Raw genomic sequence first — 19,708 nt, 5'->3', positions numbered from 1 at the left:
TTTAATTAGCTTAAAATGGCAAAGCTACGCGAAAACCGACCCATGTGATCCTAGGGACAAAAATTCCCTATTGAAAACCATTATAACTACCACTTTTGACCCCCAGTTATCTTAACATAAACTAATACATTGTGTCAATATATCATTTTGAACTACTGGCCTTCAAGTTTGGGTTTTTATACTTGTCCACCAGGTGGCGCTACATTTCACCATTCCACAAAAGGTTTTACGACTTCAGCCGAACACAGTGGTTCGATTAATGTTAACATATTGGCATATAATAAAGGGTTATTTTTTCACAAATTTAATGAATATTTCATATGATTGTTTCAGGCAGAAGTAGTTTTAAAAGATGGTCTTGTTTAAAGTGGAAATAATGTTAATGTAGGATATTTTTAGATGATTTTAGGTGTTATTTTGGCCTTAGGATCACAGGGGTTTTTGTATAAAATTTGACCCTGTTCAAAAAATAACAATATATCACAATCATATTTGCCACCAATCATTGATGCATTCAGGGTCTAATAAGAATAATAATCAAATGGTAGTTCAAAAGTTTTTTTGTTTTTTTTTGGAAAATATTTAGTTTCTGTTAAAAAACAGGGGATAATCTAAACAAACTGGCATATAAAGCTTTACAATTCCCGAATTTAATTCATATTCATAAAACAACAACTGAGCAAAGTTCTTCAGACTGAAAAACACGTAAGATTAATGAATACATGTCAATATTCATCTTTTGTGTGGCCAAATGTCAACAAAATGTTGGCCGTTTCTCAAGCATTAAATTCACAAGTCATAAACAGTGTTGGGGAAAATAACTTTTAAAAGTAATGCATTACAATATTAAGTTACTCCCCCAAAAAAATTAACTAATTGCGTTACTTAGTAACTTTTCATGGAAAGTAATGCTTACGTTACTTTTAGTTACTTTTTCTTACTTTGTTGAGGCTTGATTTCTTTCAGGCCTTGCAGGTGTTTTTTATGATGGCAAAAATGTCGAGCTCAGCCCTGCTATCTCCGTTTCTGATTCAAACTGTTCCCGCTCAGGCGCACAGAGTGCTTAATTCTATGTTAATATGTTCAGTTTAATTCAGTACATTATTTTATTTTTACATTTAATTAATTAAACTGAAAAGTAACTTGCATTACTTTTTTTAAAAAGTAACTCAAATATTAATGTGTACATTTATAAAGTAATGTGTTACTTTACTCGTTACTTTATTTATTTATTTACTTATTTAACTAATATTATTACGTAATGCTCGTTACTTGTAATGCGTTACCCCCAAGACTGGTCATAAACATATTACAACAACTTACTATTAAATAATAGTCAACTTTACAAATGTTAATATTCCAAAAAAAACTATGAGGTATGCAGCCTTCAGTTTGAGAAACAGCCGTTGTCAACAAAACTGTCCTGTTATATATTAGAAATGAAGATGTATCAGAAACTGATATAAAATAATGTAAGAAATAGCAAAAAAAAAAAGAACATAAATAGTATGATTAAATGTGAAGAGAGATCTCTTGCACCCTTCACAACATGATAAACAGAGATGGAAAATCATCATAATGTTGTTAACTGACTGTAGTGATTCACTTTATTATACAGAGATTGATTGACAGGCCAAACACAACCTTCTGGAGGATCAACACCACCAGACTTCATTCAGTTCATAAAGAGTCAAGTGAATGTTCAGTCTGTAACGTTTGTTTCATTCAGATAAACAGGGTATCAAGCTGTTTTAAAACTCTCCCTTTCTTTCTTTCACCGTTCTTCTAATGGGATTTGGCACAATCATTTTACATGAGAAAGAAGAAGAAAGTGTCATCTTAAATCATTCTCATCAGTCTTTCTCATCATTACATTGTGTATAAATCAATATAATATGCTTATATTACATTCATTTACATGCTGAGTCAAAACAGTAACAACGTATATAAAAATATCTATAAAAAACATCTACATGTCATCACACACACACGCACACACAAACCTCAGATATTATAAAAGAGATTATGTACATTTACACACATTGTTTTGTGTTGTTTTCACTAAAAGATAAATTAACAGAATATTAACCCAATGTCACTTATGCCAAACATAACACAATTTACTTACAAGATCACCAAATCTCACTGATTTAACCTCTTACTCTCTGTGCAATGTTTTTCAAACACAACAATAAAAGTTTCTCATGAATGCCAATGTGGAGACTCAGCTATCATCATTTATAAAGCTCAAAGTTAAACACTGACATTGAAACATTTATTTGGATGATTTTTGACCTGAGGCCGGATTTTACCTGCATTCATTCATCTACACAGTTGGTGTACATCTGCCCTTAAACACGCACGCACGCACGCACGCACACACACACACACACACACACACACACACACACACACACACACACACACACACACACACACACACACACACACACACACACACACACACACACACACACACACACACACACACACACACACACACACACACACACACACTCTGGTTTCCATGTTTTGTGGGGACATTCCATAGACGTAATGCATTTTATACCACACAAACTGTATATTCTATTCCCCTTACCTACCCCATTCCCTAACCCCAACCATCACAAAAACCCTTCTGCTACTTCACATTTTCAAGAAACATCATTCTGTTTGATTTATAAGCTTGTTTCCTCATGGGGACATCAAAATGTCCCCACAAGGTCACAAAAACACTGGTATTCCTATCTTTGTGGGGACAATTGGTCCCCACAACGTGATAATTACCAGGTACACACACACACACACACACACACACACACACACACGCACACACACAGTTGTTGTATAAGAAGGATAGAAAGGCATTTATAAATAAGACAGTGAGTCTCGGTTGTCAGTTGCTCTTTGTGTTTTGTGTGGCATCTAGATTGACAACCTGAAGTTCAGTCAGTTTACTGCTGCCGCTGGACTGTTGACCAATCACCATCTGCACAACAGAGAACATCATCAAGACCCATACAATACACAACAACACACAAACTCTAATGAGATGTACACACCATAGCACCGTCCTCACTGAATAAAAACCTCAAAACTGACTGACAAAAGCTGCGCTCCTCACATGAGGTTATTATAGACATTAACTTCTTGTTACTATAAGAGGTGGTCACACTACTGAGTAAAACTAGTTCATTTTTAGTTAGACTGAACTGTTTAGTAGTCAATACTGATCAGCATAACGTTGTTGTCCACTTTTTGTAAAAGTTTCAGGCAATGTCTTAAACTGCTGTCTAGTTAAACAGCACACTAGTCTATAAGGGTGCTCTGATTGATTGGGTGCTGATTATTATCGGCCAATAAACGTTTAGAAAAGTTTAAAGAAGCACATCAGAAGAGCCGCAAAACTTGTGAGACTCGCCGTTAAACTAGATGTGTTCAAATGTTAGCCGCATGACAGAAAAGTAACACAAGAGTGATTTGTAAGCACACGAAGCAGTGATTGAGCTCTTGTATTGTTCTGGCTGTGATTTTGTCATACTCATGTCCGTCTGCGCAGCTCTCATCTACTGACTAAACTACATAACATTTGTGCCATGGAAAAGCACCCTAAGCATTTCACAGCCTTATCAGAAATCTGAATGTTCATCATGTAAATGAATATGAGCACTTTTTAAAGTTAGTGAACAGCAGGGTCGAAAAGATCAATAAAATTTGTTTCAATGCCGAGTCTATGCGGCATCCAGACATGTTTGTTATGTTTGTGGCGTTGAAAACCAAGTCGATTTTAAACCGTGGGAATGAGACGTCTCTAATTTTATGGAGAAAATGCTTAGCAATGTTGCACGGTTTGTCTTAAAGCATCTTTAAAACACCATACAGACATAAAAACAGAAAAAAAGATTTTTTTCTCACAGGGGGACTTTAATAAATCACTGAATCAGTCCATTAAACACTTCAGTCTTTTAATAAACGTGTGCTTTTATCATGAACAACAGTTTAAATACGATGAAAGTAAGATATGTGCAGATTGATTCATTATAAAGGGAGTTTTGGGACATTAAACTTAAGTGATTGAGAGTTTCAGTCATCGCTCTATATCATTTTTCAAGGTTTGAATAACCATTTTATTTATCATGAAACTAGACTTAACTTCATTTCCTAATGCTTTAAAGCGCATTCATAAACATATCTTAGCTTGTTTTGTCTGTGCTAAAGAATATGGCATGTAAAAGATATTCTGTTATTTGACATTAAAAATCATGATGGGAAATAATCAACAATGATTTCATCTGGCTGGTTTATAACATCTGATATCCACCTGCTTTGCTTTATCATTTATATAAATTAATAATAATAATAATAATAATAATAATAATAATAATAATTACTATTAATCATCATTTAAATGATATCTCATAGGGTTATGCAGTTGTGGTATTTCATGACATATCAGGATATGTGAATTTGCAGTGTGTTTGGTTTGTTAGTCCTGCACTGAGAAGTGACAGCAGCTTTATTTGTTAATCTCTAAACTCCTCCCAATAACCAAGCATTGTCTGCTATGGTTTAAGTTGTTTCTTAAATCATGAGACTTTAAGTTAATTTTTAATTTGTAATAACAGATAAAAATTATGCAAAATAATAAATATGGCTTTAATTCAATTCAATTTTATTTATATAGCGCTTTTCACAATTTGGTAATTGTATCAAAGTAGCTTTACATAATAGATGTAGTGAAAAGCACAGAAAATTGACAGATAGCATAACATAATACACGATAGCACAAGCAGCTAAATTTGCTGTGGCTATAAATCAACATTATAAGCAAACGTATTACTTAAATAGACCATGTGATCGGTAATCAGTGATTAGCCCCAACAAATCCTGTTTAGAGCACCTTTACTAGAACTGAGCGTGATTATAACTAGCTAGTTAACAATGAATAAACTGATGAAGCTATTCTTTCATCACGTGGAAATGAAAGCAATCCAATCTTTTATTGTTTTTAAAAGCGTGTGTAAGCGATCATGCTGTGACACTCTGTGTGTTAGTGTAGCCCGAGGCATGCTGGGTAATAAAAAAATATTAAGAGTTTCACTTGTGAAATGCTGATCTTGCCGTACTGGGTGAAGCTGAACCGCTGAGACGGGAATCTGAACTGTACCAGGAGACGCTGTGAGAAAAACCTGAGAAACAGCACCTGCACCATCAACACAGAGAGAGAGAGAGAGAGACAGAGAGAGAGAGAGAGAGAGAGAGAGAGAGAGAGAGAGAGAGAGAGACACTTCATCATATTTACATCAATGTGGCTCATCCAATCTAAAGACATAACACAGTGTACATTTCATAATATTAGTCTATCTTCAATAATGTGACACAATGTTTGTGTGTTTGTGTGTCACTCACCTGTGTCCTGAGTCTGTGTGTGCGACACCTGCATTGCAGATGGGCTCTGTGAGAAGGCATTAAGGACGGTCAGACCCCCATCTGTGAGTGTAGGAGCTGATGCATACATGACTGTGTGCGGGCTGGGATACATCATGTGACCCGTCATAGAGGTGGACATTGATGATGTGACGATGGATGCTGGGGGAGAGAGACTTGTACTTACACGCTTTCATCTTTAGATGTCAGTAAAGTTTAAACTACAAGAACTTCAGGAAAAGCTGTTTAATATGAAAGTGCACACAGTTTTCTTCTTCCTGGATTCATTATTACTTGGAAACAATCTTTCATCATTTAACGTCTGTGTGTTTGTTTGTTGTACCTGTAGACACAGTGCTGGTGTCTGTGCCGCTGTCATTGGTGCTGATGGATCCAGACTGAGTGCTGGGCTGAACCTGGATGGCCTGGAGCTGCTGGGGTAAAGCACCGCCTAACACACAAACACAACACAAACACAAACACAACACTTGTTTCAGCTCTACACCGTGTCTACAGCTGTATGTGTGTAGGATCTCTGCAGCAAACACAAACTATGAAAAACTATTATCAATATACGGTAAGTAATAATCAATACTCTTATTTATTGCAGATATGCTTCATTTATACTTCTGCTTGTAATTTGTCTAAGTTCAGGTTAAAGGTGCTCACTCACTGGTGAGAGAAACGGTGGCAGGCAGGCGAAACACAGTCTGTTGGCTCTGATTGGAGGCGGTGTGGCCCGCTGAACTCTGGAGGGCGAGTGAATGTTGCTGCAGTTGACCCAGAGGAATGCTGGGAGCCCCAGGTGCAAACGAAGTGCCTGAGAAATAAAACGAGAGAGAGATAAGTGTGGAGAAATAAAGAGCAGAAATAAGAGACTTGACTGACGTTAACTGTACTGTATAATATTCAGCTGCTCGTGCACATCCCTAATGCTAACACAATGTTTTCAACATGATTGATTTCATGCATTTTTCCTGAGTACTGTACTATATTTAATAAAAATATAAATACTTTATGGTACTGAATGATTTCAAAGATCTAGTTATCAAAGTTCTTCTAACTTATACCACCGTTATACCACACTGCCAAAAGGACAAGAAGAAAGAAAGCAAAATCAAAGGTGAGCAGGAGTCTGTCAGGTGGATGGTGCAGCTGTTACCGCAGTCATTTACAGCAGCCGGTGTCAGAGGACGTGACGTCTCCGAGCAGATTGATATGCCACCTGTCTGCAATCTTAAAGAGCTGAGAAATGCTGATGCAGGAAACAGCGCGTTTACAGGAAAACAGTCAAACAGCAAACATCTGCTCAGACCACAATCCCCGAATACATCAGAGATGAAACTGTGATAATGATATAAATATAATCTGCACCCACTCGCACCGGAGCTAATGTACGTTATCATCATCCTACACTCATAGCATCAGGACATCTCACGCTTTCTCCCACCATTTACTGACGATCACGTCTGCTTTGAGCTGTGAGATCATTTAAACGTCAATGAATATTCATTTGTGCGAGCCATCCGCTGCTTTTGTTGGCTCATGCTAATGAATCCTCTTTTATAATGGCAATCAGAGGCACTAGAGACGCTCTGATGCTTTGTGAACTTGAGATGAGATGAACGAAACCTTCAAATACTCAACACAAACACAACTCCTTTATTCTACAAAGGTTAATATTATTCAAAGTGATGCTGACAAGTGGCCATGATAGCAAAGCAGTGAACATCCATTAAAAAATAGGCAAAACTATGAGTAAATTGAGATAAATCTCTATATGATCAAAGGAGAATAAAATCAAGAATAGAGTTGTGTTGCTCTTTTGTGTAGAATGTAACATTGATGAAGGCCAAACCATAACACAATATAAAACCTGTGCGTAATATAACATCATGTTGCCTCACTTTTAAATGACACCACCGAGTGAGAGAGGATTTATTCACACCAGAAATGTGCTGCTACTCACCTGACATGAAGGTAAATCCACCGGGTAACTGCACGACTCCTCCTGACGCTCCTGCGCTCTTCAGCACCGAACCGTTGGCACCTGTGATGGGTGAGTTAGAGACGGGTGCCAGGTAGTTAGTGATGGGGAAGCTGGGGCCGCTGGTAACCTGCATGCTGGTGGATGTGGTGGGTACGGTCGTCTGAGAGCTGCTGGTGCCGGGCAGGCTGGCCACGGTGAATGCTGGCTTTAGTGTGTCCTGATGAAGAAATCAACACTCATGACATCGTCTTAAATAAAGCTGAATCTGTGATTTACAATGATCGTAATGTTTCATAAAGTTTAGCACCAGACTTTAACCAGTAAATATCACATACAAACATCAGCAAACCTCCCATTCATACTCAATACTAGTTCAACGTGCTTTGCTTGTCGTTTTATTTGAGCTTTCATGCATATTACACATTGGAACATTTTTGTTCATGGTCAGGGACTATTTTTTTCTAGCGGAAGGAATGCTTTTATTGATTTAACTTCATGAAAGTTGCACTAATACTTTTTTTACTTTAATATTGTGTGGTAACCGTTTTATAAAAGCACTAAGGTACTGGAGGTTAGTGCTGTATTGTGAATAAGTAACGGCTGAAGGTGTTGCATTGACTCTGCCTCGTGCCTAACAATGCCCTTCAGCCGTTACTTATTCACGATACAGCACAGCTTCTCGTCCTTTATTGCTTACTTAAAGCTCAGTGGTAGAGTCTTGCATTCTAACCCAGGGAACACATATGGATAAAAAAAGAAATGTGTACCTTGTAATGCCCTGTAAGTTGCATTGGATAAAAGTGTCTGACATGTATAAATAAAAATGTAAATGTAGTAAAAACGAAGTTTAATGTAGTTTAACCATGATTCATTTTCACAAGAGCAGCACTTTGTTATGTACAGTACAGGCCAAAAGTTTGGACACACTTGACTAAAATGTTAACTATGATTTTAAAAATCTTTTAATCTGACGGTGTATGGTTAAATGCATGAAATTACATTTGTAAAATTTGATTTTAAAATATTATTTTTGAAATAGATGACTTGCACCGCATATAACAGAAAAAGCTTTCAATAAGAGCCCAGATTAAATGTGAAGTCCTTCAATATTCTTTAAAATTCAGTCTAAAGTAAAACTTCAAAAAGCTTCTTGATAAAATGACACCTGTACGGTTTTGCAATTTCTTGGCAAAGGATGACTGCACTTCAGATGATAAAATACAACAGAGTTTTGATTTATTTTGGATGCTTTCAATCACCAACATCATTCCCACAGCTGCATTTGTGTTATGCCATAGTTTGGACGAGTTTATTATTATTCTGTTATGTGGGAAAAAATATAAATAAAGAATGAGTGAGTGAGTGTGTCCAAACTTTAGGCCTGTACTGTACGTACATCATATTATATCACTAAAGTATTATGGGCGGTTTCCCAGACATGGATTAGACTAGTCCTACACTAAAATAAATGTAAGAGCTGTCCAAACTGAAAAAAATTGCACTGACATCTCTTAAAATACATCAGTGCCCTTTGTTTTTCCTCAAAATGCACGCTAGTAATGTTTTTAGTAATGCATGTTTGTTAAAACTAGTTATATTTCCTAATTAAACTAAGGCCTAGTCCTGTCTTAAACTAATCTCTGTCCGGGAAATCATGCCTTTATGTATTTGTAAAACTGCTGCAGCATTAATCATTTATCTGTAGCACTTCTCTTTTGTGCCGTATGTTAATCTGCAGATAAATACTGAGAAAACACAGAATATACAGACATCACTGCTTTAACCACAAACACAATCAACTTATAAACAGATTTTAATATTCATATAAAGAGTAAAATATCATATTGATGATCATGACACACATTTATATGTAACTCATTGAGTAGGTCAGAGGTTCAGGGACCAGAACGTGATGGACGTTTGAATGAGTGTGTGAACGGCTAAAGATGTGACAGCTGTCAGGAAACACAAACACTACACAAACTCTACACAAACTGCTTCTCATTCAGTCTGGGAGTCGACACTACAACGACTGCTGTGACCATCAAACACTAAAGAAACACACAAGAGAAGATGAAAACTCACACAGTTATCACGTATGTGTGTGTGTGTATCTGTGAGTGTCTGTGTGTGTGTGTGTGTCTGTGTGTGTTTTAAAGAAGAAACTCGTACCACAAACACAAAACCGAATGTGTGTAGGATTCATTCATAACATAACATTCCCTGAATGTTATGTTATGCATCTTAATTTCTGTTTTGTATTGTTGGACTTGTCTTTGTCTCTTCTGTACTTCTGTGTCCCTTATCATTGTCATCTTGTTAAAATTTTCTTTTTTGATGTAAAGCGTCCTTGAGCTCTGGAAAGGCGCTATATAAATAAAACTTATTATTATTATTATTATTCTCTGTCACCACAGACCTGATGGGATGAAATGAACTAAAGACAGACAGACAAACAAACAAACACAATGCACTCTTTTAAATCCTTTTACTGGGATCAGTTAGAAGTGAACTGGTTTGTAAAATGCAGTCATCACTTCTCCTTCTTCATGTGTGTTTAATCTGAAGTTAATCTCAAAGTGAAGACACACACCGGTCTGTTTCTTATTCTACGTGATCTTTAATGCATTATTTACATTAAGAGTATTATAAGAACTGGATTAACTAAAGGCCAGATAGACTTTCTGTCTATTCTTCTGTAGTCTACAGCCTCTTTCTAATCTCTGTCTTGCCGGCTGCCGTCTCTCTCCTGTCACCCTGCCAGCGATGTGGAATTCACGGCTTCATTTGCGACGGCTAAAAAAGGCAAAGCAGCCCAAGTGAGAGAAGAGCAGCCAATGGTGACGACGACCCCTTCTGCTCCTCAATGCCCCTCCTATTACATTCACACATTGCTCAAGTCAACACACAGAGCCCAACAGGCTGTGAGTCTCACACAACCTCACCAGGGTTTACAACAACAACACAACTTCAGAGGATTCATTTACATCACTTACTTCACACGGGCACACGCTTACAGGATTTCTTTATCTCTCTCAGCTCGGTTGTCTCATTCAGACTTGTGATACGTTGTTGACGCATATATTCATATTTCTAATTAAACATTTTCTAAAAATGTATCATTTTTTGTTTAATTTGTACATTACAAAAATTTTAACTGAAATTAAATGCAAGGAATTAAAGTGAATAAAAGGACATTTTAAAATTATTTCTTTTTTTTACAACAGTTACCTTTGAAAATAAAGCTGCATTGGTTATGCATAAACGGTAGTAATGTTTGCTTATTTTTTTTTTAAATATTAGAAAATTATAAAGCTATATTCACTTTCAGCCCTCAGTCAGGTTAGATTTTTGGCCCTTGGTAGAAAAAAGTTTGGGCACCCCTGATCTAAACATACTGAAACAAATCAAGACTTAGTAATGCTCAGAATGACCAGACGACGGCAAGTCTGAAAATTTTTTGACAAATTATAAAGCGTATGGAAGATCAACACGGTGTGGACTGACGTTCAGACAGATTAATTAAAGTAATGGTCATCTGAGATCTGTACATGTTTACATGTCAGGGACCCTAAAATAGTGTCTGCGCGTCTTTATATCTACACTAAATAAAATGCATAAACTTAATCATAAATTAAGTTTGAAATCTTCAAAGTTTCTGGGACCAGACGTTGTTTGTATTGCAAATATTTAAAAGATTAAGAATTTATATATATAAATAGTTATTATTGCACATCTAGTATCTTATATTTGTGGGTTAGTGTATAGTCCTTAGACACTGCACACAAACCCTGAAGCTTATAATGATTATGATATTTATCGTTCCCATTTAATCTGAATTTAGTTAACACTTAAGTGTAATCTGTAAATTGAAGGATTGTGTTTGTGCTATGGGTTGGTGTACAGTAATGGATGTAGAGTAAGATGAGCAGAGGACCCAGTACAGAACCTTGTGGAGCCCCAGTACTGAATCATGAGTGCCCTGCTTCACAGTCACTGTCTGTGTGTCTTTAATCCAGAAACATATGTAGTCACTGAAACCCAAATTCTGCCTGATACCTGTATGATCGTGTTTAATGCAGAACTAAAATCTGCCAAATAATAAATGTATCCATGCAGCTGCATCACACTGATTAATCTGGTAAGATGAGTATCTGATGAGTTAACTGTTGGTGGGTTAATTAAACAGGATGCGGTTAAGTTTTTGTGCTGTAGGCTCATCTGAGGTCCCGTCAAGAGAAAAGTAACAGAACACTAGTTAGAGGTAGAAACAACAAAACTACTGCTGCTTGACTTCGTGAACACCATTAATAACAAAGTGCTTTAGACACAGACGCATAGATTGTATATGACACGAGAATGTGTGTGATTCTGTGCTGCGCTGTCCAATACAAACACTAGACTCAATAGTTTAAAGCCTGCAGACTGCATGATCCTGATGCACTGCCATCGTGCCACTACGCTGCTGCCTGCGCTCTCCATTATCTCACTGCACTGCCACCTTCACCCACTGTCATGCCGATACACACTTCTGTCTACACTCGTCATCCTCCTGCTAAACTTCTGCCTGTGTCCGCCGTTGTCCACCTACACTACTGCATGGCCACCTGCACCCACTGTTATCCCACTGAATAGCAGCCTGCGGTCATTGTTGCCGCTGCCATTCCTGTTCAAGTGAAGGGCTCACAGATGATCATTCTCTACCAATCTCCATCCAACTAACATCAGGACAACAGCCACCTTAAACCAGACAACCTCCAACTCACACCAAACCAGCGAGTCCACAGACAGCTGCAGCTCATACGGGAATGTAAGAGGCCCAGCGAACAGCGTGCTGGGAAACCTCACCATATAAGGCCATAAAGACAGAATCACAGTTTTATCAATGAGATGAAGGTGCTCGACTGTGTGCACGAGTAAAAGCTCAAAGCAAACAGTGTTTATCTGAATGTCGAGAGACAGAGAGAGAGAGAGAGAGAGAGAACGAGAGAGAGACTGATGTGGAGACCATTTTAGTTTTTTATCCTAAAACTAAATTTCTAATATTGACCATGCAGAAAACATACAGCACATGATGATGATGATGATTATTATACACAGTCAAGTCACAGTTATTTTTGTTTAGCACTTCTTTACAATGTTTCATGTAATTTACTATTTATTAATATTGCACATTTTATTGTCCTTTTAATAGATAATAATCTTATGAAATGGTATATAGTTTTTATTGACTATATCAAACCTGTAATCATTTCATATAATTAATAATAGGCAGGCATCACGTCTACCACAACCATTGCTAACTTTCATATGAGAATGTACTTGAACATCTCTAATCCTGATCAAAATCACTAAAACTGAACTCATTCAAAACGGAACACACACACACATGCGCGCACACACACACACACACACACACACGCACGCACGCACGCACGCACGCACACACATTATACCTACTGGTAGACAACAGTGATTTATATTCTGGCTAAAAGAAGTTAACACACTACTGTGTTTTTTCTATTCATGTCATTTATAGAGCAAAAAGTGTCATCATCATACACAAAATTATGATTGTAGATCTTTTAAATTAACGCCAAGCACTGCTAATCCAACATCTACATGAGTGAAAGAGAAGCAGAAGAACTCACCTTGGTTTCACCGATACTTTCTGACTCTGACACCTGGTAGGTGAGGTCCGTTTCTTCAAAGCCCGTGGCGCTCATCCTCTGGTCTGTGGACGGATCCGAACGCGGCGGAGAGTCCGGAGAGTTCAGACAGGTCTGGATCAGGGCTTTCCCCGTCTCGCTGGTGATCATGGGCTGCAGTTTGCGTGTGGCAAACGTGTAGACGTGACCGGTCTCGCTGGCCACTAACAGCAAAACTTGTGTTCCTGTGAGCGTGGAGAGCTCGTATGCCTTTAAGCACAAAGATCAGATCAGATCATAATCAGACACTTCACATCATCAGAACGCATGATTTCATCACAACGTTAACTTTCAGATATCACCAACAGTTTATCAATCATTCGTTCAAGGTTTTGGACACCTGAAGATAAAAGATCTCATTGGTTCAGTGGTCAGCGCTAATATCTTAAAAAGCAGGATGGGTCATATAAAATACAAAAACATGCACTGTAAAACTCACTAAACTAACAGAAATTGTGCATTAAACTGTATGATGAAATAAAAGTGTTTCAACAAAATGTGTGACCCGGTCTGTGTAATCCAGACTAAAGTCTCATGAGGTGCAAGCATCACAGTTTGATTTCAATCTTTGTTAAAGAGATGATGATTATATTTTCAGCACAGACTGATCTTTACATTATGTAAAATGAGTTTATGAAGAAATTAAAATAATAAAATAATGACTTTAACTGGGGTTTTACACGCAGGGTCACAATCACATACAAACGCAGATTACAGAATAGAGTTCAACAACACCGTAGGGTTACATTCACATCACATTAATATTAGCAACAGATAACAAAGTCAAGTGAAGACCAGCTCTTAAACTGATAATCCATCAGACAAACTAAAACAACGTGAGATAAGAGACTAGAAATAGAGCTGACGATCGGTATGAATGTGTTCAGACAGACACTCTTATGGGTCTGATGATATACGGTCTGATCTACGCTCAGTCACTCGGACATTAATCACGAGTAACATTACTGCTTCTGTCAAACATCACTATTAAAGATTTCTTAAAAAGTTTCTTAAAATGTTTAAAATGTCTATGTCAAATATTACATAAAAAAATAAAACAATTCATTCAACAACAGTGTTGTCAATGTTACTGACTGAACAACAAACACATAAAATATCACAAATGATCCGATACATCTTTACATTCTGTCTGATAATCCAAACCAGAGGAAACACACAGAGATACAGAGACACACACGGACAGAAACACACACACGCACGCACGCACACACACGTGTATTAGGGGAGAGAGAGAGAGAGACAGAGAGAGATAGAGAGAGAGTGTGTGTGTGTGTGTGTGTGTGTGTGTGTGTGTGTGTGTGTGTGTGTGTGTCAGCGTTAATGTGTGCCTCTGTGTGTGTGTGTGTGTGTGTGTGTGTGTGTGAGTGTGTGTGTGTGTGTGTGTGTGTGTGTGTGTGTGTGTGTGTGTGTGTGTGTGTGTCAGCGTTAATGTGTGCCTGTGTGTGTGTTTGTGTGTGTGTGTGTGTGTGCAGCAGGTGTAGTGTGTGAGCTGTAAAACAGCAGTGTGTTGATGTCATCACAATGTGTGTTCAGCTGTCACACAGCAGCTACTAACACATCAGTGTAAATCACAGGAGATTTGGGTTGTGTAAAACACATTTACTGACATTAGTAACACTCTAAGTGTTTACAGGTGTGTAGGTGTGTGTGTGTGTGTGTGTGTGTGTGTGTGTGTGTGTGTGTGTGTGTGTGTGTGTGTGTGTACCTTTAGTATTTGTGCTTGATTCATATCAAAGAAAGATAAAAGTGTTATTCTGTTTATAAAACATCCAAAAGACTTTCAACACTGCTCAGAAAACATCCATCATACAACACATACAATTTAATAATAAAGCAACAATTCACGACTCGCAGATTTCTGTCATGATCATAAGCTGCAAACTTAGACCCACAGATCTTCCTGAAAGCAGCCAGTGAAACATTTAGCAACAAACCTCGATTTATTTCAGTACAGTAATAAATAAAGTTTTAATGGTCTTCGTTCTGTCACCATTTCATACAAAAGTATAAAGTATCTGATAGGGATGGGACGATTATCGGATTCACGATTAACCACGATAAAATGTCCTGACCGTTTAAAATGTAATTATCCTTACAACCGTGTTTGATAACCGTGATTTTGAAAACTCGCAGTAAATCCTGTCCAGTCAGAATTAGTTTGACGCGGGCGCGCACATGCAACATAGTTTTTTGCACAAGAAGGCATTTAAGGGATAATGTATTGTATATTAATTCACGGTAAACTTATTAGACAGTTTTATTTATTTATTTTTCCCACAGAAATAATTTCTGGGACATGAAATATTAAATTGTGATTTTCAAAAATAAAACTTCTTCAAATGTTTTCAGTATGTGTATCAGTTCTTTTTGAACATTTCCATCTCATTTTAAGAAAACCGTGATAACTTTGGTCACTATAATTATGATATGAAATTTTCATACCGTCCCATCTCTAGTATCTGACAACAAAAACATCTTTAAATGAGTTTTATAAACATTTGGCTCAACTAAAACACAATATATGACACTTCAATCTAAAAAGAAGCAAAACAGATGATTCAATGTCGTGCTGTTGGTTAGTCATAAAACTGGGTCCCATCTCACACCCCCAGTTTAAGAAGCACTGGTGTATGGCATCATATCTGAAATAATGACTTCATGGCAAATCTGCTCATGGTGCAAACCTTCATGAGTTTGTCTTATTAGTGTTGTGGGTCTTGATCAAACTATAGACACTTAAAAACTATGTGGTGTGAATTAACATCTGTACAGTATAAAGCTCTTTTTAGATTGATTCTAGTTTGGGCTAAAGATCCACACGAGTCTGTAAGAGAGAGAATATCAGTTACTGGTTTCTATTTAAAGCTCAGATCCAGTCGGGTCTGTTGTCACTTCAGGTCACCATTAAACCAAATGAGACGACATGTGATATCACAGTCTCTCTCTCAGCGCGCGCACACACACACACACACACACGAACCCTGTAGCTCCACTGCTAGAGAAACAACAAAGGTCATCATGGGATTAATTCCCTTTCACTCGTACTGACTGGAGTATAGTTCATGTTTTACACATTATACGAGAACAACACTTTGGATAAAAGCATCTGACAAATATAAACATCTTCACATCACATCAAACTGACAGAAAACAGCAGGAGACAACTTTAAAAACACACACACACACACACACACACACACACACACACACACACACACACACACACACACACGGGCCGATTCTTTATAAAAAAATGAATGTGGAGGTCACGGCTTAAGTTTGCTTTGAAGACTTTTGATGAAACCTTTTTAAATTTCATTGCAGACTTTATTAACTTGTTTTAAATCTGAGGAGAGCTGAAGACACAGTTGAGATCCCTCAGATTCTGTACACCTGTCAAATCTCATCCTTTAATATAATAATCATTTTAATGTATGATGGCAGCAAAGAAGTGATGGGATAGATGTCGTCATCTGTCTGTCAGCAACGCAAATGTCATCGATTTGACCCTAAACTGATAATAAAGTATTGATTATAATGACCTGTTGGATAAAGCGTCTGCCAATGCATACATATACCGAGCATGGTAATAACAAGGTTTTACTCTACTGTAGTACATGAGTGATAACTTTTAATTTAACCCATCAGTCACCAACTGTACTCGGTACTGTAGAACGAGTTTTTTCCGAAGACATCCTCCTTCTCCTCCTCATCATCATCCTCTTTCTCCTCCTCATCATCAGCACCCTCATCATGCCATTATTGTGAATCTTTTACGTGTTCTCACCTTCTTCATGATGCCGGTCTTCCTCTTACTAAAGGTCGTGTACCGCCGCAGTTTGTTGTCTATAAACTCCATCTTGATCTTCACGCGGCCCCGCGTCTTCTTGCCCGGTTTCGCTCCGGCCACTCCGCCCGGGACCGCACCGAATCCCCCTGCGGTTAACCTCGCCTCGTGCCCAGCCATCGCAGCCTCCATCTCCGCTCTCTCCCGCTTGACACCTACTCCTCTCCCCACGGGCTCGTCATCATCGCCCGAATCAGAGTCCGCGTCCGAGCCGCCAGACCCGTGCGCGAGTCCTTCTTTATCCGGCTCAAATCTCCCGGGGATCCCGACCCCCAAAGCACCCATGAGCTGACCGGGTCCCAACAGACTCGCGTTCCCCGATCTAACGCCTCCGTTCCCCCCGAGCATCCCCACCGGAGCGGAACGGACAAGTCCCGTCCGAACCCCGCCGCCGATCAGCCCCGTGCCGCTCTTTCCCGCCGTGGATCTGTTTCCACTCAGCGCCGATCCGCTCTGACTGGACAACATCCTATAAACCGGAGGAAAGGCTTCCTATTAACGGCAGCGGATCGCTGGCCCGTGACCGGCCGCGTACATACACGCAATCGAGGGGAAGGTAAACAAACTCGGTTCAGTTCGGCGGCGTCTGCGCGAAACTTTGATCAACGATGCTGCCGTACCTCCTACTCGTCACCTCCTTCTGAACCTCCGTAGCACACGCGCTTTCTGTAAAAGGAAAGAAGGGGTGAGCGCACGTCCACGATCGTTCCGCAGTGTCAGGTAGTGCGACCTGTAAACGTGTACGACAAGCACCTCATAAAACTCTGCGCGTTTCTTTAGATCTCAATGCTGACAGCTGTCAATCATAGGTGTGATCGCAGTTCTGACAGCTGTCAATCATTATAACGTTAGAGTTCTCAATCAGAAGTTGTGATCAGAAGCGGAGTGATCTGTACATGCCCGAACTACTTACCTCCTTATAAAGAGCTGCGCGTCTCTTATTTTGGAGACGCCTGTCCTTATATGGCGAGTCGCGGTGACGATCAACGATAGGGTTGCGGGGAATAGCCTGTAACTCCATTGGTTACCGGGGTATGTTCATTTGCATAAATACCGAAGTTGTTGCGCTCACAAAAAGCAAAACAACTCTGCTCATCGTCAGTACGATATCACAGTGATTCAAAATCGGTATATTTTTGAAAGTAGTGTGGGGAGTCTTGTTTACAATCTGCCTCTTATAATAAGAGTAAAACAATGAAGTTGTCTCCTGTCCTATGTTGCTGACGTTGATTAAAGAGTTGATTTGTTCTTTGCCACAGAAAAACTTCATATATAACTAAATAAAAGAAACGTCGTATAAAATCCTGCATGCTTCTTACCCTACAAAAGTCTTTCTATAAAGATGCTTTAAATATGAGCTGCTCTTTCTGTCATCTTCAAAAATCTTGTTTTGGTTCTCCAGAGATGTAAAACGTTTCTAGAGAAACATATTGAATAGTTTCCATCTTTTGATTACTGATTGTGTTTGAAATTTGAAAATGTAATTTTTGGTAAAATATAAAAAGATATCTTTTATTTAATCAATCTTGTTTCGCTACTGGCCAATAAGAGTACATTTAATTCACACCAGCTATCTTTCAGTGTATTTGTTTTTGATGTAAAATGTTAGATTCATTTGATCTCCTCTTCTACATTTACATTTAGGCATTGGGCTGCATTTAGATGCTTTTGTCCAAAGCGACTTACAAAGATTAGAAAACAATAAAAGAGATCTGTCATAGGTCCTAAAGGTGCTTATAACAAGATACAAGTTCTTACTATTTTTAAACAATACCTATTTGAGAGAAAAGAAAGATACAACATCCCCCCCAAAGTCACTGACTGAATCCCTTACAACAGTGGTTCTCAAACTGGGGGCCACAAGATGGTGCCGGGGGGGGGCCCAGTTTTATGAGATTTTATAAAATACATTCATTTATCATAATTTCTTTGTAATTAAGCCTCAGAAAAAAGGCTACTAACCAACAGCAATATGTTTCATGTCAAAAAGTTTCTTTTTGAAAACCCGGCCACAGAGCGATGCATCACACACAAAGGGGGCCGCATGCCGTAAAAGTTTGAGAACCACTGCCTTACAAGAACCAGTGGGCTTAACATTACAAATCAATACCCACAGAGCGTCATCAAAAACCAGTTGGGTAAAGGAGTAAGGGGATTTTTACATAGAAAAGCCCTGAATACTTTTAACTTTTTAAAATCATATGATGTATTTCTCACCCCTGTATCTTGTATGGGTTATATTTAGTTAAACATTCATTGTCAATAAAAGTAAATACATTTTTTTTTGTCAAAATAAAGTTAAAACAAAACTGATTTCATAGTTTTCATAAGATTTCTTTTATGTATCTTTGAAAAACCGCCTATGTTTAGAGACTTTGAGGAACCTAGAAACCAGTGGCATAATGTGATCCTAAAAAGTTAAATATATAGTGCAAATTAATACAAAATAAAATCATTTAGTTGTACTATTTCACTGTTAGTCATGTTATCATTTCTAAAAAAAATAAACCCACATTATACTCAAGTTTGCAGATTCACAGTACCTTTATTTCATGCTTTAACCCTTGACTCCAACAGTAACATTCACAGCATTTTAGCTAAGGAGCAATGATACATCATCACTTGATAAATGGCTATTAAAAGTCCTGCATTACTACTGTAAAAGTTTGAGTTTTAGTTTTTTTTGCACCCTCCCAAACATTTTTTATCACCAGT

The 19,708-nt window shown here is 38.1% G+C and overlaps 1 protein-coding gene across 2 annotated transcripts; it reads right to left on the bottom strand.

The window, feature by feature from the left end:
• Positions 1-1,576: 1,576 nt before the first annotated feature.
• srfb (serum response factor b) lies at positions 1,577-17,663 on the bottom strand. Of its 2 annotated transcripts, none has more exons than XM_065295996.2 (8): positions 16,934-17,663; positions 13,069-13,335; positions 7,397-7,634; positions 6,101-6,247; positions 5,771-5,878; positions 5,410-5,589; positions 5,127-5,203; positions 1,577-2,989 (listed from the first exon to the last, which is right to left on the bottom strand). In XM_065295996.2, exons 1-8 carry the CDS (start codon positions 17,459-17,461, stop codon positions 2,897-2,899), a joined length of 1,638 nt encoding a protein of 545 aa, XP_065152068.1. In that variant the 5' UTR covers positions 17,462-17,663; the 3' UTR covers positions 1,577-2,896. The 2 variants fall into 2 exon arrangements, with proteins under 2 accessions (XP_065152068.1, XP_065152069.1); XM_065295997.2 differs by having other exon boundaries at positions 5,102-5,203; positions 16,934-17,662.
• Positions 17,664-19,708: the final 2,045 nt, after the last annotated feature.

The sequence above is a fragment of the Paramisgurnus dabryanus genome, chromosome 20 (assembly GCF_030506205.2).
Source record: "Paramisgurnus dabryanus chromosome 20, PD_genome_1.1, whole genome shotgun sequence".
Lineage (NCBI taxonomy): Eukaryota > Metazoa > Chordata > Actinopteri > Cypriniformes > Cobitidae > Paramisgurnus > Paramisgurnus dabryanus.
This window is presented reverse-complemented; position numbering and strand designations above follow the sequence as displayed.